Genomic DNA, 17,122 nt, shown 5'->3' with positions numbered 1-17,122 from the left:
AGAACAATCGCCCAGGCCAGCATTACAGTGGCCAAACCCAGGGGCAGGAGACCCTGCAAGAACAATCCCAAGTGCTGATTACTGGTTCATAAAATACGATGGATGAGAAGAAGCAAGTGCTCAGAGTTCCTGTGCGTGTTCTCTGGGACAATTGAAACTAATATGGAGGGTGGCAGCTTGTCCTGTTTCCCTTTACAAACTGGTTCTTTCCATTGTCACCCCGTTTTGGTTTATGTGAGCAAAGACTATACATGAAGATCAAACACCCTTTGTGTTAAAACTACCAAAGAGGACCTCCGACTAGCTTCTCACATTTGAAAACTTCTGCTGAGAGTGATGCTCATGTTTTAAGAGGTATTATGAAAGAATAAGGTTCAAACTGAGATAAATGTTGCTTCTTTTCCAGAGTTGGAGATTTAAATTCTTTCTTAATGTCTGATTATTTCAGATAAGGGGGAAAAAATCTCTGGACAAGAATTAAGAAATTACACCATGGAAGTGTGCTCTTTTCAGCCGAGGAAGTCAGGTGAATGGAATGTGAACATTTTCTACTGAAACCAGCATTCCCATTTGTCCTTCTAAAAAAGGAAATAGAATAATAGTCATTCTGCGGCGTTCTGGCTGATCGCGCCTGTAAGGTTCGTCAAACTGTATCCAGGCTGGTATGAAGAGCCTCTCACATCAACTAGAAAGACATGACAGATGCAGTAATCTTCCTGTCATTGTGAGAAAGGTGCAGGATTTGCTCTGAGACTACATCGCATTGGGTTGCCTCAGAAGATGCTCTGGGATCCTGTGACTTCTCAGCTCTCCAAATTTGGGCACGGTGTAACAATCCAAGAAACTATGGTAACTGGTTCTCACAGCATCTACCGTGATGTGTTCTGATGCGCTTCTGTGGGAATGTGGAGGAGGGTGTGTGGCAGAGCTCAGCTACAGCTACAGACTGTGAGGCTGAGGGATGACCTATTTGGTGAATGGGCATTTCTGCTCACATCTCCACCACGCTGGGTCACCTGTCATTGACATAGACTAGGTACCCTGCCCTTTCAGTGACTGATTGGTACTGATTGTGTGTACTGGAACTCCAACTTCCAGGAAATAGGCAGATATAACCAGAGCTTGGATAACATCAGGGCTGAGCACGGTAGTCACTGTGACTATCATGTTTTTTAATGTTCACAGGTATTTGAATTAAAGGGACAAACATTTCCATATTAATCTCTAGAGCTTACCATGTCTTATGCTGAGGCGGCCACTGTGACCCAGGATAATTGGCTCCTATCACTTTGACCACAGAGACAGGCACAAAGATGACAAAATGACAATGATTTTTCCCCCTAATTAGAGCCTGTGTCGAAAATATTGTTTTTTTTTCTGTCATCAGATATAAGAATGTGTCCTACAGATGTCTCAAGCCATGGGAGAGAAGTTGGCCTTGGAAAGTAAAGGTGATATGCTAAGGGGCCTGAGGGGAAGGCAAGCAGGAGAGGCAGAGCTGTTAGCTGCTCACACCCCAGCGTTCCCAGGCCCTGCTCCTCTTTTCTCTTCCTTGGAGGTGTTACATAATGCAGAAAAGTCATCGGTCAACAAACTTGAGCATTTAAGCCAAGCCTTTTGAGTATTGCCTCAATACCAGAGTCCCAATTAGCCCAGGGAGTGTCCTGAGTACCTAGTGTGGCTTATAAATGAATGACCTGGAGAAACATGACCTTACTGGTCAAGAGTCAACACCAAGAGCACTAACTGGAGCTGGCCTGAAAAAGTGACTACAAAGAAGAGTCTCATGGCGTAAGGCATTCACTGAGTAGATGGAGACAGAGTTCTTTGCACAGATAGACACGCAAAGGACACATTTGCACTAAAATAATTCACTTTTCACATACATTGAATTATTTGTATGTTTTTGTCTTTCCTTCACTCATTCTTGTTCCGAAGTATAATGAGTTTTAGAGTTCTAGATTTCACTAAAGCTCTTAATGGGAGCATTTTTCCCTCATGTGGGTACACTTGGCCCCACATGGGCAGGGACTTACACCCTTAGTGGACTGTCTGAAGACAGGACAAAGGACAGAACACAAGACACTACAGAGACAAAGTCTGAGAACCCCACCCCACCCCTGGCAAGGTAAAGGAAAGACACAGTTTGAAAGGTGCTTGGGGCTCAGACTCTCAAGACCACTTGGGACAGGTCTGAACCTTCATAAACACTTCTATAAAGAACGCTGGAGGTGTTTGGATGTGGTAGCCCCTCTTACATTTTGGTTGCTCATCACTGTGGGACTGTATCTGCTAGGCTACGAAGCATTCTTAAACAACTTTTTAAAGATTTATTTTTATTTTGTATGTAAGGGTGTTTGGCCTGAATGTATGTCTGTGCATTACTTGCACACAGTGTCCATGGAGACCAGAAGAGGGTGTGAGGTGCACTGGAACAGGACTTACAGATGACTGTGAACCATATGGGTGCTTGAGATAGAACTTGAGTCCTCTGGAAGAGCAACCAGTGCTCTTAACCACTGAGCCATATCTCCAGCTCCTAGACCACACTTTCAGGTGATCCCTTTCACCTCTGAAGTCCCATCTATTCTTCCCCAGGAAGGACTGGCCTCTGTATTCTTTCTACCCCATGAGCCCATCATGCTTTCTCTTCCGTGGCGGAGGAGCACGGTTGCTCACACTTATACATGCCAAGCTCCTTGAGGGCAAAGCAACCAGCCTCCTTTATTTACTCTTCCCAGCAGGTGCTCCATGGATGGCAGGCTTCTAAATGTTTCTTATGAAGTGATGCACTGTGCCCACTGTGCATTAAAACAGACTTTTAATGTCTCACTTTAAGATAAATCCACTAGAAATGTCTGCAACCTAGCACCATGGTTCTCAGCTGTGGATGTGCACTGGAGTTGAGTCACCTGGAAGCTTGGCAGGGCATGTCCTTGGTCCCTGTCCTGACCACAGCACTCCAACAAGCTGCTTTGGGGTTAAGATCCATGTTAGATCCTTTTTCACCATCCACTTGATTCCTCAATATAGCCAAGATTGAGGGTGGTCTAGGTATGTGATTCTCAAATGTTAACACCATACAAAACGCCTGCGAATTTAAAAATATTATGTGTATGTGTGTGTCTGTGTTTGAGCATGTGCATTTGCCAGAGGTTAGAGTTCCCTGGAGCTAGAGTTACAGGCTGTTGTGAGTCACCTAATGTGAATGTTGGGAGTCAAACTCCAGACCTCACAAAGAATAGGGCATACTCTTAACCAATGAGCTATCTTTCTCGGTCCTAACTGGGGATTTATTTTTTAAAAATTAAAGTTATAGCTGGGCGGTGGTGGCACATGCCTTTAATCCCAGCACTCAGGAGGCAGAGCCAGGCGGATCTCTGTGAGTTCAAGGCCAGCCCGGTCTACAGAGTGAGATCCAGGACAGGCATCAAAAAACTACACAGAGAAACCCTTGAAAAACAAGAACAAACAAACAAAATTAACTAACGTTCTAATCCTGCGGTGTCTAGGTGAGATTTAAGATTCTGGAGTCTTAACAGGCTCCCTGGTGGATGAAACAATGCTGCTTTTCATGGCCAAGGGACAGCTGGAGACTGAGATTCAGGAGCTATAATAGCATTGTTTCCTATGGGACAGCAAAGAGAATCAAAGGGCTAGCCTGGGTGTAGGTGTTTTGTTCCTGGTTTAGCACCAGCTAGCTAGCTCCCTTCCTTGTCATTCTTTCTTGAGTTGCTGCTGTGCTTGAAATTTCCCTGGGGCTCCTGGCATGCACCGCCTGGGTGTAAGGCAAAGAAGAGATAGGCAACAGAAGTGGCTGGTGTCTGTCAGGATCGCTGGTTGCTGGGCATCTCTGGGGGCTACAGTTAGTTCCCCTTCTAGACTGACTTCAGCAGCTGGCGGCATCCCTTGCTTTCTGGTCTGCTCTCTGAGTCTGACTGCCTCCGATTCACTGCAAGGCCCTAGGCCCAAGATCGCAGTTAAGAAAGGACAGGGTTCACAGCCCCATTGCAGAGGATCAAAGCTCACAGCCTGGGTTTCCGGCACCTCGGGGATTTAGTTATTGTGAAGGGAAGGAAAACAGAACAAAACGAAAAGGGGTGGGGGATGACAACAGAACTTAGGCAGCGGAGCAGCGGGAATGGCAGCCTTGTCTCCCAGCTGTCCTTCCCACCCGCAAGCACCACCCGCGGCCTGGGAGGCGCAGTGTGGTGCAGGCGCGGGCGGTGCACTTACCATGACTGTGGCCGCGGCCGCGGCTGCCTGGGCGGCTACCGCGGCCTGGTTGGCTTGGTGCTGCGCGGCTTTGATTTTGGCCTGCAAGTGTGCAGGAGGGTGAAAATATTTGCATTTCTCCCTCATGCAACGCCCCTTTATGTAATCCATACAAACGGTTACGGTGTTGTCGTTTGTGTCGATCATGGTACTGTCTGCCGGGTGTGCAAAGCGGCAGTCTGTCTCTCCCCGGGCACAGTTTCCTCGCTGGAACTCCCTGCATACCTGAGGCAAGGGGAAAGAGCAGAGCGCTGCAGAAGAAAGCCTGGTGGCCACGGAGGGGGAGGTGGGGGAGAGGGCCAGGGGCAGGGAGTGGAGGAAGAGAGGGGTGGGGAGAGGGGGAGGGACAAGGGGAGGGAGAGGAGGAGGAAGGGGAGGAGGAGGAGAAGGAGGGACAGGAGGAGGGAGAGGAGGAGGAAGGGGAGGAGGAGGAGGGACAGGAGGAGGGAGAGGAGGAGGAAGGGGAGGAGAAGAAGGAGGGACAGGAGGAGGGAGAGGAGGAGGAAGGGGAGGAGGAGGAGGAGGGAAGGGGAGGAGGAGGAGGGACAGCAGGAGGAGGAGGAGGGAGAGGACTAGGGGACACTCTTTCCATTTCCCCTCATGGTACTTTTAGGTTCACAGAGGGTAAAAGTGTCATGCTCTAGAACCCCAATTACCAGACTTGCTAACAAACTATTTGGATTTTGCTTTGTCCCTTTTTCTAGGGTAAATATTGAAATGCAGAAATTAATCTGAAATCTGCTCTTTACCTAAAACAACAAAGGAAAAATAATTGAACAAAGTCATCAGTGTTCCTGAAAAGCATATCATAGTTTCATTACTTACATCTTTGGACGTCTGTCACAGTCATATAACACATGCACATATCTACCCATCTATCATTAACTCACGCATCTATATGTGTCTGTCTGTCTGTCTGTCTGTCTATCATCTACTTCTACTTTCGTTCCTTTTTACAGTGTTTATGGGCCACAGTTATGTACTCATACACACTATCTTTTCTCTTTTCCTTCATTTTCACTCTCCCCTCCTCCCCTTTCCTCCATTCAGGGTTTCTTCACTCTATCTACCTATGTCTTATAATGCCTGTGTGCTGGTTACACAACGCAGACACCTTACAGCTGTTACCCCTTCTTAGACAGTCACTCTGGGGTGCTAGAGATCCAGCCACAGAAAGATGGTTTGCTCATGGTCCAAGCTACCACAGTGTGTCAACAGGTCTGTGAAAATGGCACCTCTGCTCACCTCTCTGAGGACGGGCAGCAAAGCTCAATGATTGTGAAGGTTCCTGCCTCCCTTTCTTCTTCCCCATTCTACAAAAGTACCATACCTAAAACTGCACTAGGAAATCAAAACTTTCACTTTAAACTCATGGAAGTATTCTTGATAGCTCCCAAAGAAGAGAAAAGGTAAAAAAGAAAGAAACACAGTAAGAGGAAAAGGGTAAGGTAAATGGAGGGAATAGAATAGTTAGAAATACTGATTTCTAGAAATTTTTAATCTCCTTGTCTCCTAAAATCTCAAATAACTGAACTTCTTTATCTTTTAAGAATTCTAGTGAACTATGATTTTCCTATACATAGAAAGATTCCTGTAGACATCAAAGAGTATTCTTCATTATAGACAGAATGAAACAGAAAAGCCTATGTGTATTATTTATATAATAGTTCCTGCTTATAGATACCAGCAGGAAAAGGTCCACAGAATAAGAAAGTTGCTTCTCATGGGCTATAGTCCCACAGCAAGTAAATGTAAACAGTGGCTTGCTTCTTGGTCACTGAGATATTACTGAAGGCACAGAGATATGAAGCTCAAGTCTTTGACAGTCAGTCATATCTGGGAAAGTATTTTACTGACTCATAGCCAAGCCAGGTTGATGGGTAAATGGGTTGAACCTCAAAGTTGTTCACAATTTCTTCCATCTGGGTATTTTCCAAAGTTCCATCGCCAGTACAAAAAATTCTAAATTAAAATCTAGTCAGATATTCACCTAGAAATTCTGTTTTTTGTTTATCTTGTTTTCAACAGAATCTCCTGTAGCCTAGGCTGGTTTCAAATTCACCATGCACCAGAGGCTTGAACTCTTAATCTCTAAGTGATGGGGTCACCACACTCAGGTTTATCAGGTTCTGACTCCTATCTATTTGAACCTCATAGGTGTGGCTGGAACTTACACAGGTAGATGAGGGGCAGCTGATGTCATTCCTGGTATGGAATGGACCAAACACTGATCTGTTAAGGTCATGGGCGAAGAGCAGATCCCTTGTCTACCAATCCTGTTGGGAAGGACCTTTTGTTTCCAACTATTCTCATTTTATTTGGTTTTCACTGTCATATCCTGAGCACCTAAGCTCCCTCAGCCCCAGCAGGTGGAACCCAAAACACCTTTATTCTCAGAACAGATCTCACTAGCCATAGGATAGCCTAAATTTTCCAAAACAGTAGTGACTAGACTTTATATTCTCTTCATCTGGAGACCCATATACTCTAGCTAGAAGCTGAATGAAAAAAAATGTATTTTTGAAAATGTTTGCAATTTGACATCCTGAATTCCAAAACATTTACCAGGAGTTGTAAATATTTCTTGGTCTCAAGGTTTGCTTGATTAGTATTTAAATGAATGCACACTGGAAGAATACTAATATGTCTGTATTCTAAGCATATACAGTTACCTGGCAATTATAATCAATGATGGAGTTGAAAGGAGCCTTCCAAAATATCTGTCAGGATCTTTACATAACTGGATGGAATGCTCTGTTGACTATCACAGGCATAGTGAAGCAGGAATAATAGGCAAATCCTTAGCTCTCATTAAAAAAAAATTTTTGTTCAACAAAGTTCAGGAGTATTTGCTTGATCCAAATGTAAAAGTGTGTGTGTGTGTGTGTGTGTGTGTGTGTGTGTGTGTAAATATATAAACTTAATCCTTTTGAATGTTATAGAACATTTGAATTTGTGTTAAATTAAATGTTATATTAAATTAAATATGATATGTTAAAGACAACATATCAATAACCAAATTAATCCAGCCTTCAGCTTTTCCTATTTACCAGCAAAACCATTAAGATGCTGCAGCATCTGGAACATGCTAGAACACCCATACTTGATTCATACAACTGCTGAGAGCTGAAGTCCTGCCTCCTCCAAGTCTTGTCACCAATTGTTCCCAGTTTCCTGACTGTTAGGCTTCTGTTCTCTGCACTTTCTGGAGTCCAGTAAGGGCTACTGCTACTGCACACAGCAAAGCCAACTCTATGGCTTACATCCCAATGATGTCCATATTCTATTGGTTGATATTTATTTAGTGTTTTGATACAGGGTCTCACTCTCTAGCCCACACTGGCCAGGGACTTCTCTGTAGCCCAGCCTGGACTTGAACTTGTGCCGGGGTTCTCACTCCAGCTCCTTGGTGCTGGGATTACAGACACAGGCCACCACGTCTAGCTCAACATTTTTTTCTTATGCATAGAACCTGTGCAACTGACTTTTGCTCATATCAAAGTGAGTCTTTACCTTTGGGCTAATTTCCTTTATGCTTGGCATTAATTTACATTAAAGGATTGTGAATAAAAGAGTTTACAGCAATGCATGCTTGTGTGTGTGTGTGTGTGTGTGTGTGTGTGTGCGCGCGCGCGCGTACATGTACATGTATTTTCTGCAGGAGGAAATTATTCACAAGCATTCGTCCATTCTAACAGATATACATTTCTACCATCAATGCATCTCCAAACACAAACATAATTGAAGTACCTCCAGTTTATCAGTCCTGAGAAGTTTCTGAGTCGCAGTTGAACCCGGGACAGTGACAGGTGGACTTCCAGGAACAATGACAGGTGTAGTGGGTAGAATCTCTGTCGGGACTAACCCAACTCCAGGGGTGACAGGTGCTAAGTAAGGAGCAAAGCTAATGGCCGTGTTTGTCCCTATGGTGGGACCTACAGGAAAAGTGGGCTGTTAAAGGAAAGTGACACAGGAAAAACTTATTTAGTACAGAACTTACTGACAAGTGTCCTTGAGCAAAAATTCACCCAATCACCAGTAAATGCCATTTGAGAGAAAAATTTCCCCTTCCTAGAATATTCTTTGTATTAGTTATACAATTCAACTCTTAATTGCAAAAGTCATTAGACACTCCCTCTCCTTTTTTCTTGTGTTGCTCGAAAGGAAAACATCATAGATCCTTTCCTACCTAAACTGTATAAACATACTGGAGAGCATCAGAGAAAACCATTGTCAAGGAACAGATTAAACTTTTCCTGGGAAAATGTTCTCAGCAACCGAAAATACTAATTTCACCCAAATTACCTGTCATTCCAAACTACTGAGTGCTCTAATCCAAAGGCAGTGCGATCTACAGAATATAGACTGGTCATCCATGTATTTTCCTATAACTCTCTACAAGGGACATGAATAAAACATCCCTTGATTATAGCTTGATATTCAAGTTGGTCAAATTCACACATTTCAAACAGTGGAACTTCCTAGGGGGTCTATTTTGCTCAGACTTACCAGCATGTTTGCATCTTTCATCACTAGTACCTACATCCCCAACTCATAGATGTTTTCATGTGTACCTACTGTGTGTTGCTCTACCCTACTATGTGTCAATATATCCTTCCATTCTTGAAAGGTGGGATGGGAGAGCTTGCAATTTTCAACTGTGATTATTTTCTCACATGACCTCTAAAACTTTCCTGAGTCATACAGTCAGAAGAGCAATGATGAGCACACCCAGTCTCTTGTTAACTGTGTTCTCCATCACTCTAGTCCTAGCTAAGAAGGATTACATTGTGAGTTGGTAGGATCATCATTTTTAAAAGTTCTATCTAATAAATATCTAAATAATATCGTCTTTCAGAAAAGACATTATGTATACTTGGACAACAAACCTTATTTCACATTTATTTATTTAAACAAAGTCTCAATACACATTCCAGGATAGATGGTCACTATTACATAGCTCATGCTGGCTGCAATTTGAGCAGTCCCCTGCCTCAGCCTTCTGGGATTATGGGCATGAGTCACCATGCAGGCTATACATTTTTACCTTTGACAAAAGCACTGTAAACATGATTTTTTAAGATTTTTCTAAGAATAAACTGCACATTGAACTGGACCTAGTGGGTTTTTTATTTATTTGCTTGGTTTTCAGTTGTAGATTTTTTTTTTCTTTTTTGAAGTGTTGGGGCTTGAACCTAATGTCTCATATGTGATAGGCAAGTGCTTTTCCACTGAGCTCTATTCCCAGATTTACAGGTAATTTTATAAACCAATTTCACAATAAATTCTCAAATATTCCAGTCACATCTTAATGTGACTTTCTAGCACCGAGCTGTGTTGTTACCATGTGTCATAATATTTCTCTATTTTTACATTGTGGGTAACATTCTCGTTGTCTGCTTAGATTCTAGATGAGTTGCTTAACACATGGGAAAACTAACCGTCTGTGTGAGTATATTTTCATTTAGGATAACAGAGCAATGTCTCTTATGAATGACCATGTCGGGAAACAGCAAATTATTGATAGTGTGTGCAGAGACTTCCAAAGAGGCTGCAAGTCTTCAGAGAAATGGCCAAGAGCTGAAGAGGGGATTCTAATAGTTTTGGAGGAATGCTGGGTAGTTCTCCCACAAGGAACTCTTCCATCTTTATGGTTCAGAAATAATGTTTGCTTTGGGAGACATTGCAACATGAGCTCTGCACACTCAAGAGGGATGGTGGTTTAGGATGTTTTCTTCCTTGACTTCCTACAGAATTTTCCATGGCTGTGATGTGTTACCCATTGGAGTCATAATTATAGAAAGTTGTGGCTTTTTAGTAACTTTGGTAATTCAGTACTACTGAAAAAAAATCAAGTAACTTAATAGTATAAGGACTACTTTTTTTAGGATTAAAAATATCAACCTTGAAAGGCCACACACATCCGTGATTCAATGGACCAATTGTATCTGAACCGTCTTGGGGCTGTGTGGAGTTTGAAAGTGACAAAAGCTGGTGGAATAAGTCCTGGCAGGAACCTTACGATGTGAAGAGAGTGTGACCAAATTTGGGGACCACTCTCATAAATGAGGAATGAAAACAAGTATTAAAGGCCATATTTGTACCATGTGGTTCAGTTCAGAGAAGAATTAACAAAGCTAGTATTTAGAAAAAATGGAAACGTCTCTGAACACCTCTGATTTGATTTTTATGGATGTAAATACCTTATTTTTGCATTTATTTTATTATTTACACGGATGTGCCTGTACCTGTACATGTGTGTGCCATGTGTGTTTAAAGTACCCATGAGGCCACAGGAGGGACTCAGATGCCCTGGAGCTCCAGGACCTGCAACTGTGAGCTGCCCAACATGGGTGCTAGGAAACAAGTTTGGGTCCCTTGGAAAACCAGCAAGCCCCCTTAACTGATGAACCATCTCTCCAGCCCTTCTTCTTTTTTTTATGAATGTAGATTCCCAATGCTCTTCTCCCACAGATGAACATGTTGCTATAACTGCACATGGACCCTTGGATATCTGTGAGAGTCTCAGTACATATTTTCTAAAGTCCTTTCTGATATCTACAAATTTATTCCATCAAAACGTCAAATTGTGCCTTCAAAACTGTTATTTGTTCACCTGACTTAAGTTCTGGAATATATTCAGTGTGGATTATAGGTGGTAGTGGTAACATTTCACTACGACATAATGCCATTTGAAAGAAAAATAATCACAGGTTTTTAGATGTAGAGAGAACTATGTTCACATACAGTCCTTTCCCACTTAGTTTTGTTTCCTGAAGAGGAAACGACTTCTTTGAGTTTTAAGTTTTCTCAATCTGCAATGGGCAGGTGAAGTCATTTAAAGGCTCAGCTGAGCGAACGGCTACTTCTCTTCTATTCCCCGTTGTCCAACTCTATAAAGAGCTGCTTTCATCAGCAGCATAAATATTCACATCATTGCAGTCTTTGCCTTCAATTATGTAATGTTTCTAACATCAGTACAATCAGCACAGCAACACACTCAACAGATGGAGAAAGTGGAATCTAACTGTAACAAGTATCTTGTCTCCATTTTTTTGAATGTACGTTGGGAAAATACTTTCTATTGGGAAACTCAAATGTTTAAAGTTCATAGGCCTTATGAAGACAGACTCAATTTGACAATAGACAGTTTCCTTTCAGTACATAGAGTGTTCTTCATTGAAGTTGGATGAGTGAGAAATACACTTATGGTATTTGCTGAGATGTGCGTTCTCTAGCAGTAGTATGACAGACCATAATACTTCACATCTGTGAGCGGTTCAAGCATGCTCAAAGCATTGTCACACACACTGTCTTCTTTAATCTTCCCAGACTAATCCATGAGAAGCAAGCACAGCCGAGGGAATTACATCCTTGCAGGTGAGAGCTGGTCAAAGAGAAGATCCTGAAATATTAAGCCAAAGTCAATGCTATTGAGGGGGAGTCAAAGCAATGCATCCTGGACTCCAGTCTCCCAGGGTGGGCTGACGTCCAGCTTGAGCATTCCCCAGATCAGGTCACTCGGAATCAATATACCGTGTCTGCGTGTCTCTGGAGCTCAGATGGAGAGCAGTGTATGCCCCTCCTCTGGCTTGAGCCTTCTATGGATGGATGTGTGGGCCTCCTCTGATCAGCTGTGTAGGTTCCTGCTGCATAGGAAAAGGGCTTGGAGATCCTGGTTTTAAATGAAACTCCTGAGAGAGATTCCATGTCAGCCGCGGATCATGGTGTCTGAGATCGGTTTTCCACAGGCAGCTGAGACAAAGCAGAGCAATCACTCTGGAGGACTCCATTCGTGAAACCACACCAGCTCCAGCCTTGATGATAAGCTTGTAGTTTCTGCGGTGCTGCTGCCAAGAGGTCTAAGACACCCTCCATTTGGTGCCTGTCAGCTCTTAGTGCTAATACACAGCTAAAGAGGCCTGAGGGCAGGATCCACAGAAAGCCTTTGTGAAGAAAATCTCTTCTGAACGGCTGGTCTTATTATTTCCTCCCCCTGCTTTCCCTCAATATTTCTGTTTTCTCTCCTTTGCTTTCCTAGTACACTCTACCAGCAGCTCTGAGGTAACCAGAGCTGGATGGGAAGTAGACTTCACAGGACTTTATGGGCCACTATTAAGGTTAAATATTCAAGTCATTGTGCCCAGTGACATGGTGAAAATTTAAGGTCCTTAAGTACTGGGTGGGTGGGTGGAACAATAGGAAAAGACTGGGGGCAGAAAGATGAAGTGGGAACAGAGGGTGGGGGGATCAGACAAAGGGAAATGAAAATAAAATGCTTGCTTTCTGAGCTAAAATTAAAAGCAAGGGAGTTATAAGATCCTGCTTATGTTTTAAAGGACCCCTCCCTCCAATGCCTATAAGAGTAGCATTGGGGTGGGGCAGGAGAAGTAGAGATCAAGACTTTAGAAGGAAGCGCTTCTGAAACATGTTGAAAACCAGGAGAATGGTGGCTCAGATGCATGAGATGAGAAGCAGAGAAGTGGACAGGCCAGGACCTGGAGATGACCTGCATGCCAGAGCATAAGCTACTCCCTGGCTTTGCTTGCGGCTGCTGGCTAATGCTGGTTCCATTTACTGAAATGAGGATGTAGCAGGATCCAGACTTCAGTCTTGGATGTGTTCATGCAAGAAATTTTAAGGTGAGTTCAGACAAAGACAGTTCCATGACCTGGGGAGATGTCTGAGATGGGGACACACATTTGGTTCTTAGCCTGTTAAAAAAAATTATGGCTTTTGGAACAGATTGGGCTAACAAAGAGAGGGTAAATAGAAATAAATATTCATTCTGGAAACTTGAACACAGTGTTGAGAAGCATGAATTAGGCAAAAGAGACAGAGATGAAGGGTCAGAGGGAAGGGAGAGTCCAACAGGGAGAGATGCGTGTGCGTGTAGAGTGCCCCTAGGAGGACCGACATGATTGCACACATGAATTGGGTCTGTGAGAGTACAATACCGCAGACTGGGTGCTTTTACATACCTGATATTTGTTTCCCACAGGTCTAGAGGCAGAGAAACCCAAGGAGATGGCACTGGCAGATCAAATGTGTGGTGAGGGTTCACTGGCTGCCTCATACTGCACTTTTAATTGTGCCTGTCTATCTGTCTGTCTACCTCACACATACTTCTTTGTGTGTATATGTATAGAGGTCAGAGGATAACTTGTGTGAACTGGTTCTCTCTACCATGTGGGTCCTGGAAATCAAAGTCAGGTCCAGCATGGTGGCAAGGACCTTAACCCACTGAGCAATGAGTTCAATAGCCATGAACTATTTGCTAGTTCAAAGATGGTTGCTTCTGGTGAATCTCTTTTCCTCTGGGCACTAACTCCATTTGTTATGGCTCCAACCTCCTCTTTGGTGATTGGCCTTAGTTATCAATTTTACTAAGAGATACCAATGGCTAAGTGAAACACATCTATGGGTCTGTAGATGTTTCCAGAGAGGACTGTTAAATACAACAGTGACTGGGGATGAGTGAGGGTGTTGGGTGACACCTCCCAACAGATGGTCCAGATAGAAAAAGTCTGAAGCAAAGGCTGAGCAGTGTGTGCCCTGCAGCTCCTGCCTTTCTGGGGTGTCTGCTGCCAGTCTGCACTCACGTCAGACCTGGGCTTCTCCCACCTTTCAACATGGAATTAATGTCCGCAGTTCTTGAGATATCTTCTGAGCTTTCAGTGCCAGAGAGAACCTGCTCAGCTTCCTGGACTTGGCCACTCCATGGTTATCTGCCTCTCCAGCTCAGTGTTGGAGTACCCACCCCTACTGTGGAAGCTAGTCTAGTAGGTTCCCTTCTCATTCTGTTCCTCTAGAGAACCTTGCTGAATACAAACTCCAAAATGACATCACCTCAAGGGGGCAGGGCCTCAACATAGGGAGTTTGAGTAGTCAAGTGTTCAGATTAACAAGGAAAGCAAAAAGTAGCCACTGGCTTGGAAATAGAGAAAATAATGTGGAGAGATTTTCATGGAATGACTTCAGAGATGGCTAGAAGGAAAAAGAAGAATCTCTTAAAGAAGGTGAGGTGGGTGGGGCACAAAATGGAGTAGCTTTTGCTTCTTTGATCATCAATGTATTTGTTGCTGAGTTGATTATTGCTGCCATACCATACAACATTCATCTATCCTGTCAGAGTGCAGAAGGTCGGAAGTCCAACATCAGTGAGGCTGTGCTGTAAGCCAGGTACTGACAGGGCTTTGTCTCTCTGGAGATTCTGGGGAGAATCCACCTCTCGTCTCTTCCTTCTTCTGGTGGCTGCGGGTTTTCCTTGGCTAGTGAGCACGTCAAGTCTCTGCCTCTGTAGACGCGTGGCCTTCTCCCTTTGCCAATCTCTTCTAAGGACACTTGTGATCACATTTACTCTGAGAGAATCTCACCATCTGTGGACTATAATCACAGTTGCAAAGACCCTGTGTCCATATATATATATAAAACCAGCACGTATAGGAAGCAAGAACCTGAGGGCCATTATTCAGTTAACTGACTAAGACATAAAGTCATTTCTAAAATTCTGAGGAAAATTTGTTGGTAAGTTGTTGAATGTTAGATTCAGCATGTTCTTCACTTTAAATACATCTTGTATTGCAATATTTAAATGGCCATTTCTTTTTCAGAGCAGAATAGTGATTAAGTTCTAATTAATATTTGAGGCAAATACATAAACATTACTCTCAAATATAGTTGAACTAATATTTAACGGCATTAATATATTTTTCTTATTAGTATGAACAGGACTGAGTACCAGGTTCAATTCTTATTAATTCTAAATAAACAGGAAGTATATAGATTGAACGACTGAGATACAAAACACACTGTTGTTATATCGACTTGGCTCATATTAAATTTACTGCCATAGACATTATTCAATATGTATAAGTACATTATTTTAACATTTAGGTAATTTAATAAAATAATTTTTATGTGCACATCAAAAAATTAATCATAAATTATGCATGTGTGGGGTTTTAAATAGAACCGCTGAAATGGCGAATGTTTGGATTAAGCTCTGTGTGCGTAAGTCTGTACATCTGGGTTAGCTCTTTCCGGTCCTGTGTGATGACTTATTTGATACCTCTCTCCTTCAGGCAATCCTTCTTGTGCAATATCCTCCTCTCTTCTGCCTGGCTCTTACTCAGCCCCATCATGCATCTGTCTATCCCCAAAGGCTACATCTGTCTTACCTTGGAATCACCTGCATTTTTTCCCCACTCTGGGTAAAGGTGGATCTTGGAGTCATTTTCTGCCTGGAGGTTAGCAGAACTGCTAAAAAATGGCTGGGTTCTCTCCACTCTTCCTGCCCATCCTAACCGCCCCCCCCCAACCCATCTCACAGGAACACAATAGAGAAAACGGTACTCACTGGTCACCATCCCTTTTAATTTAGCTGTGCCCACTCACACAGACTTTTACTACAATACAGACTGATTTTTATATAATCGTCTTTTGTGGAAATTCACTCACTTTTGCCTTTTAAAAATTATCTTGTTTTTGACAAATAATCCACATTGTAAGTGAAACCCACTGGCGTTGAATGTACTCCTTTCTCCTCTAGTTCCTAGTTTGGGCCTTAGTTCCAAAGCGATTTCTAGACCTTTAAGGAGGTGGTCTCAAACACTGATATCGGGGAGAAAAATATTATACAATACATATTCATACATTCAACTCCCTGGGACATTGAGTCTGAGGTTCTTGTTGCAACAGCTGCCCCATCCTTTGCAGGCTCATGACATCCATTCTTACACGGCCGCTGTCTGCCTCCAGCTGGAGCATTCTGTACAGAGCACCCTGGCTAATGACCTAGTTCAAGTTCAGCTTATTAGCTTCATGACACTGAGAGCTCGTTCATCCCCTCTCTCACTTTCCTCATGCTTCTGTGATGCCACTCAGCTGCACAAAGTACCCACAGCATTGTTAAACATCACAACCTCTCCAACACATAGCCAGACATCACAAACTCCAAATAAAAATGTGGACCAATTTCCACATGAAGATGGTTTAAAACACAGAGTTTACTGATGAGAAAGAGCTGGTGTGGTGCAGATTTCCCAGGTATTGATTAGACATTGTCCTTGTCCTGTTTCTACACACGTATCTTTCCATTTGAATGAAGAGAAACACACAGTTCATTTTCAGCATCCATTGCGATTCAGAGCTATCTGCTTTAATTGCAATCAAAGTGATAGAGTAAGAGGAGGTCATTTTCGGTCACCACGGCACTGCCCTTACCGATCCTGCAGTCACCCACCCATCCTTAGAAAAGACACACTCACCACAGGATGGAGTGGTGTTCCTGGAAACATAAATTGCATCTGCTGGGCAAGCATCGCTGCTGCAGTTTTTTGCTGGATCAAATTGTTCCTGCCATTAATTTCTAGTTGAGTTTTTAAGTGTGTTGGAGGGTGAAGGTACTTGCAGTTCTCTCTTGAACAGCGGCCCTGCAAAATGGACAATCTGGGGTTAGGCCTGCAGTAGGGAGCTCACCACTCCAGTGCCAACAATGTACAGTCATTACTTTCATTTTGTATCTTCCAAGGCAGTGAGAGAGAGAGAGAGAGAGAGAGAGAGAGTTACAAAGAATGAATCAAATATTTCATGATTATCAAGGTCCCTCTCCTTCCCTTCTTCCCCCTTTCTTCCTCATGTCTTTTTTTCTTTCTTTCTGGAGCTGAGGATCAAACCCAGGGCCTTGTGCTTGCTAGGCAAGTGCTCTACCACAACCCCTGCTCCTGTCTTTCTTTGTGTCAAGCCTAGACAACCCATTTCAAAGAGATGACAGCCGAGAGCAAGGAGGAAGGCCTCCACAATCAGAGGGGCACACTTATCTTGACCCACAAGGTCTTTGCTGACC

General features: G+C 43.2%; 1 protein-coding gene across 8 annotated transcripts in view; it reads right to left on the bottom strand.

The window, feature by feature from the left end:
• The window catches only part of Mbnl2 (muscleblind like splicing regulator 2), a 158,912-nt gene that overhangs the window by 39,313 nt on the left and 102,477 nt on the right, over positions 1 to 17,122 (bottom strand). For all 8 annotated transcript variants that reach the window (XM_036199763.1, XM_036199765.1, XM_036199762.1 and 5 more), the window contains exons 3-5: positions 16,545 to 16,709; positions 8,026 to 8,226; positions 4,237 to 4,500 (exon numbers count right to left, since the gene is read on the bottom strand). In XM_036199763.1, coding sequence (XP_036055656.1) covers positions 4,237 to 4,500; positions 8,026 to 8,226; positions 16,545 to 16,709 — 630 coding nt within the window. The remainder of the gene's footprint in view (positions 1 to 4,236; positions 4,501 to 8,025; positions 8,227 to 16,544; positions 16,710 to 17,122) is intronic.

Source organism: Onychomys torridus, chromosome 9 (assembly GCF_903995425.1).
Source record: "Onychomys torridus chromosome 9, mOncTor1.1, whole genome shotgun sequence".
Taxonomy (NCBI): Eukaryota; Metazoa; Chordata; class Mammalia; order Rodentia; family Cricetidae; genus Onychomys; species Onychomys torridus.
Note: the sequence above shows the minus strand (reverse complement) of the source record. Positions and strands in the feature narration are given on the sequence as shown.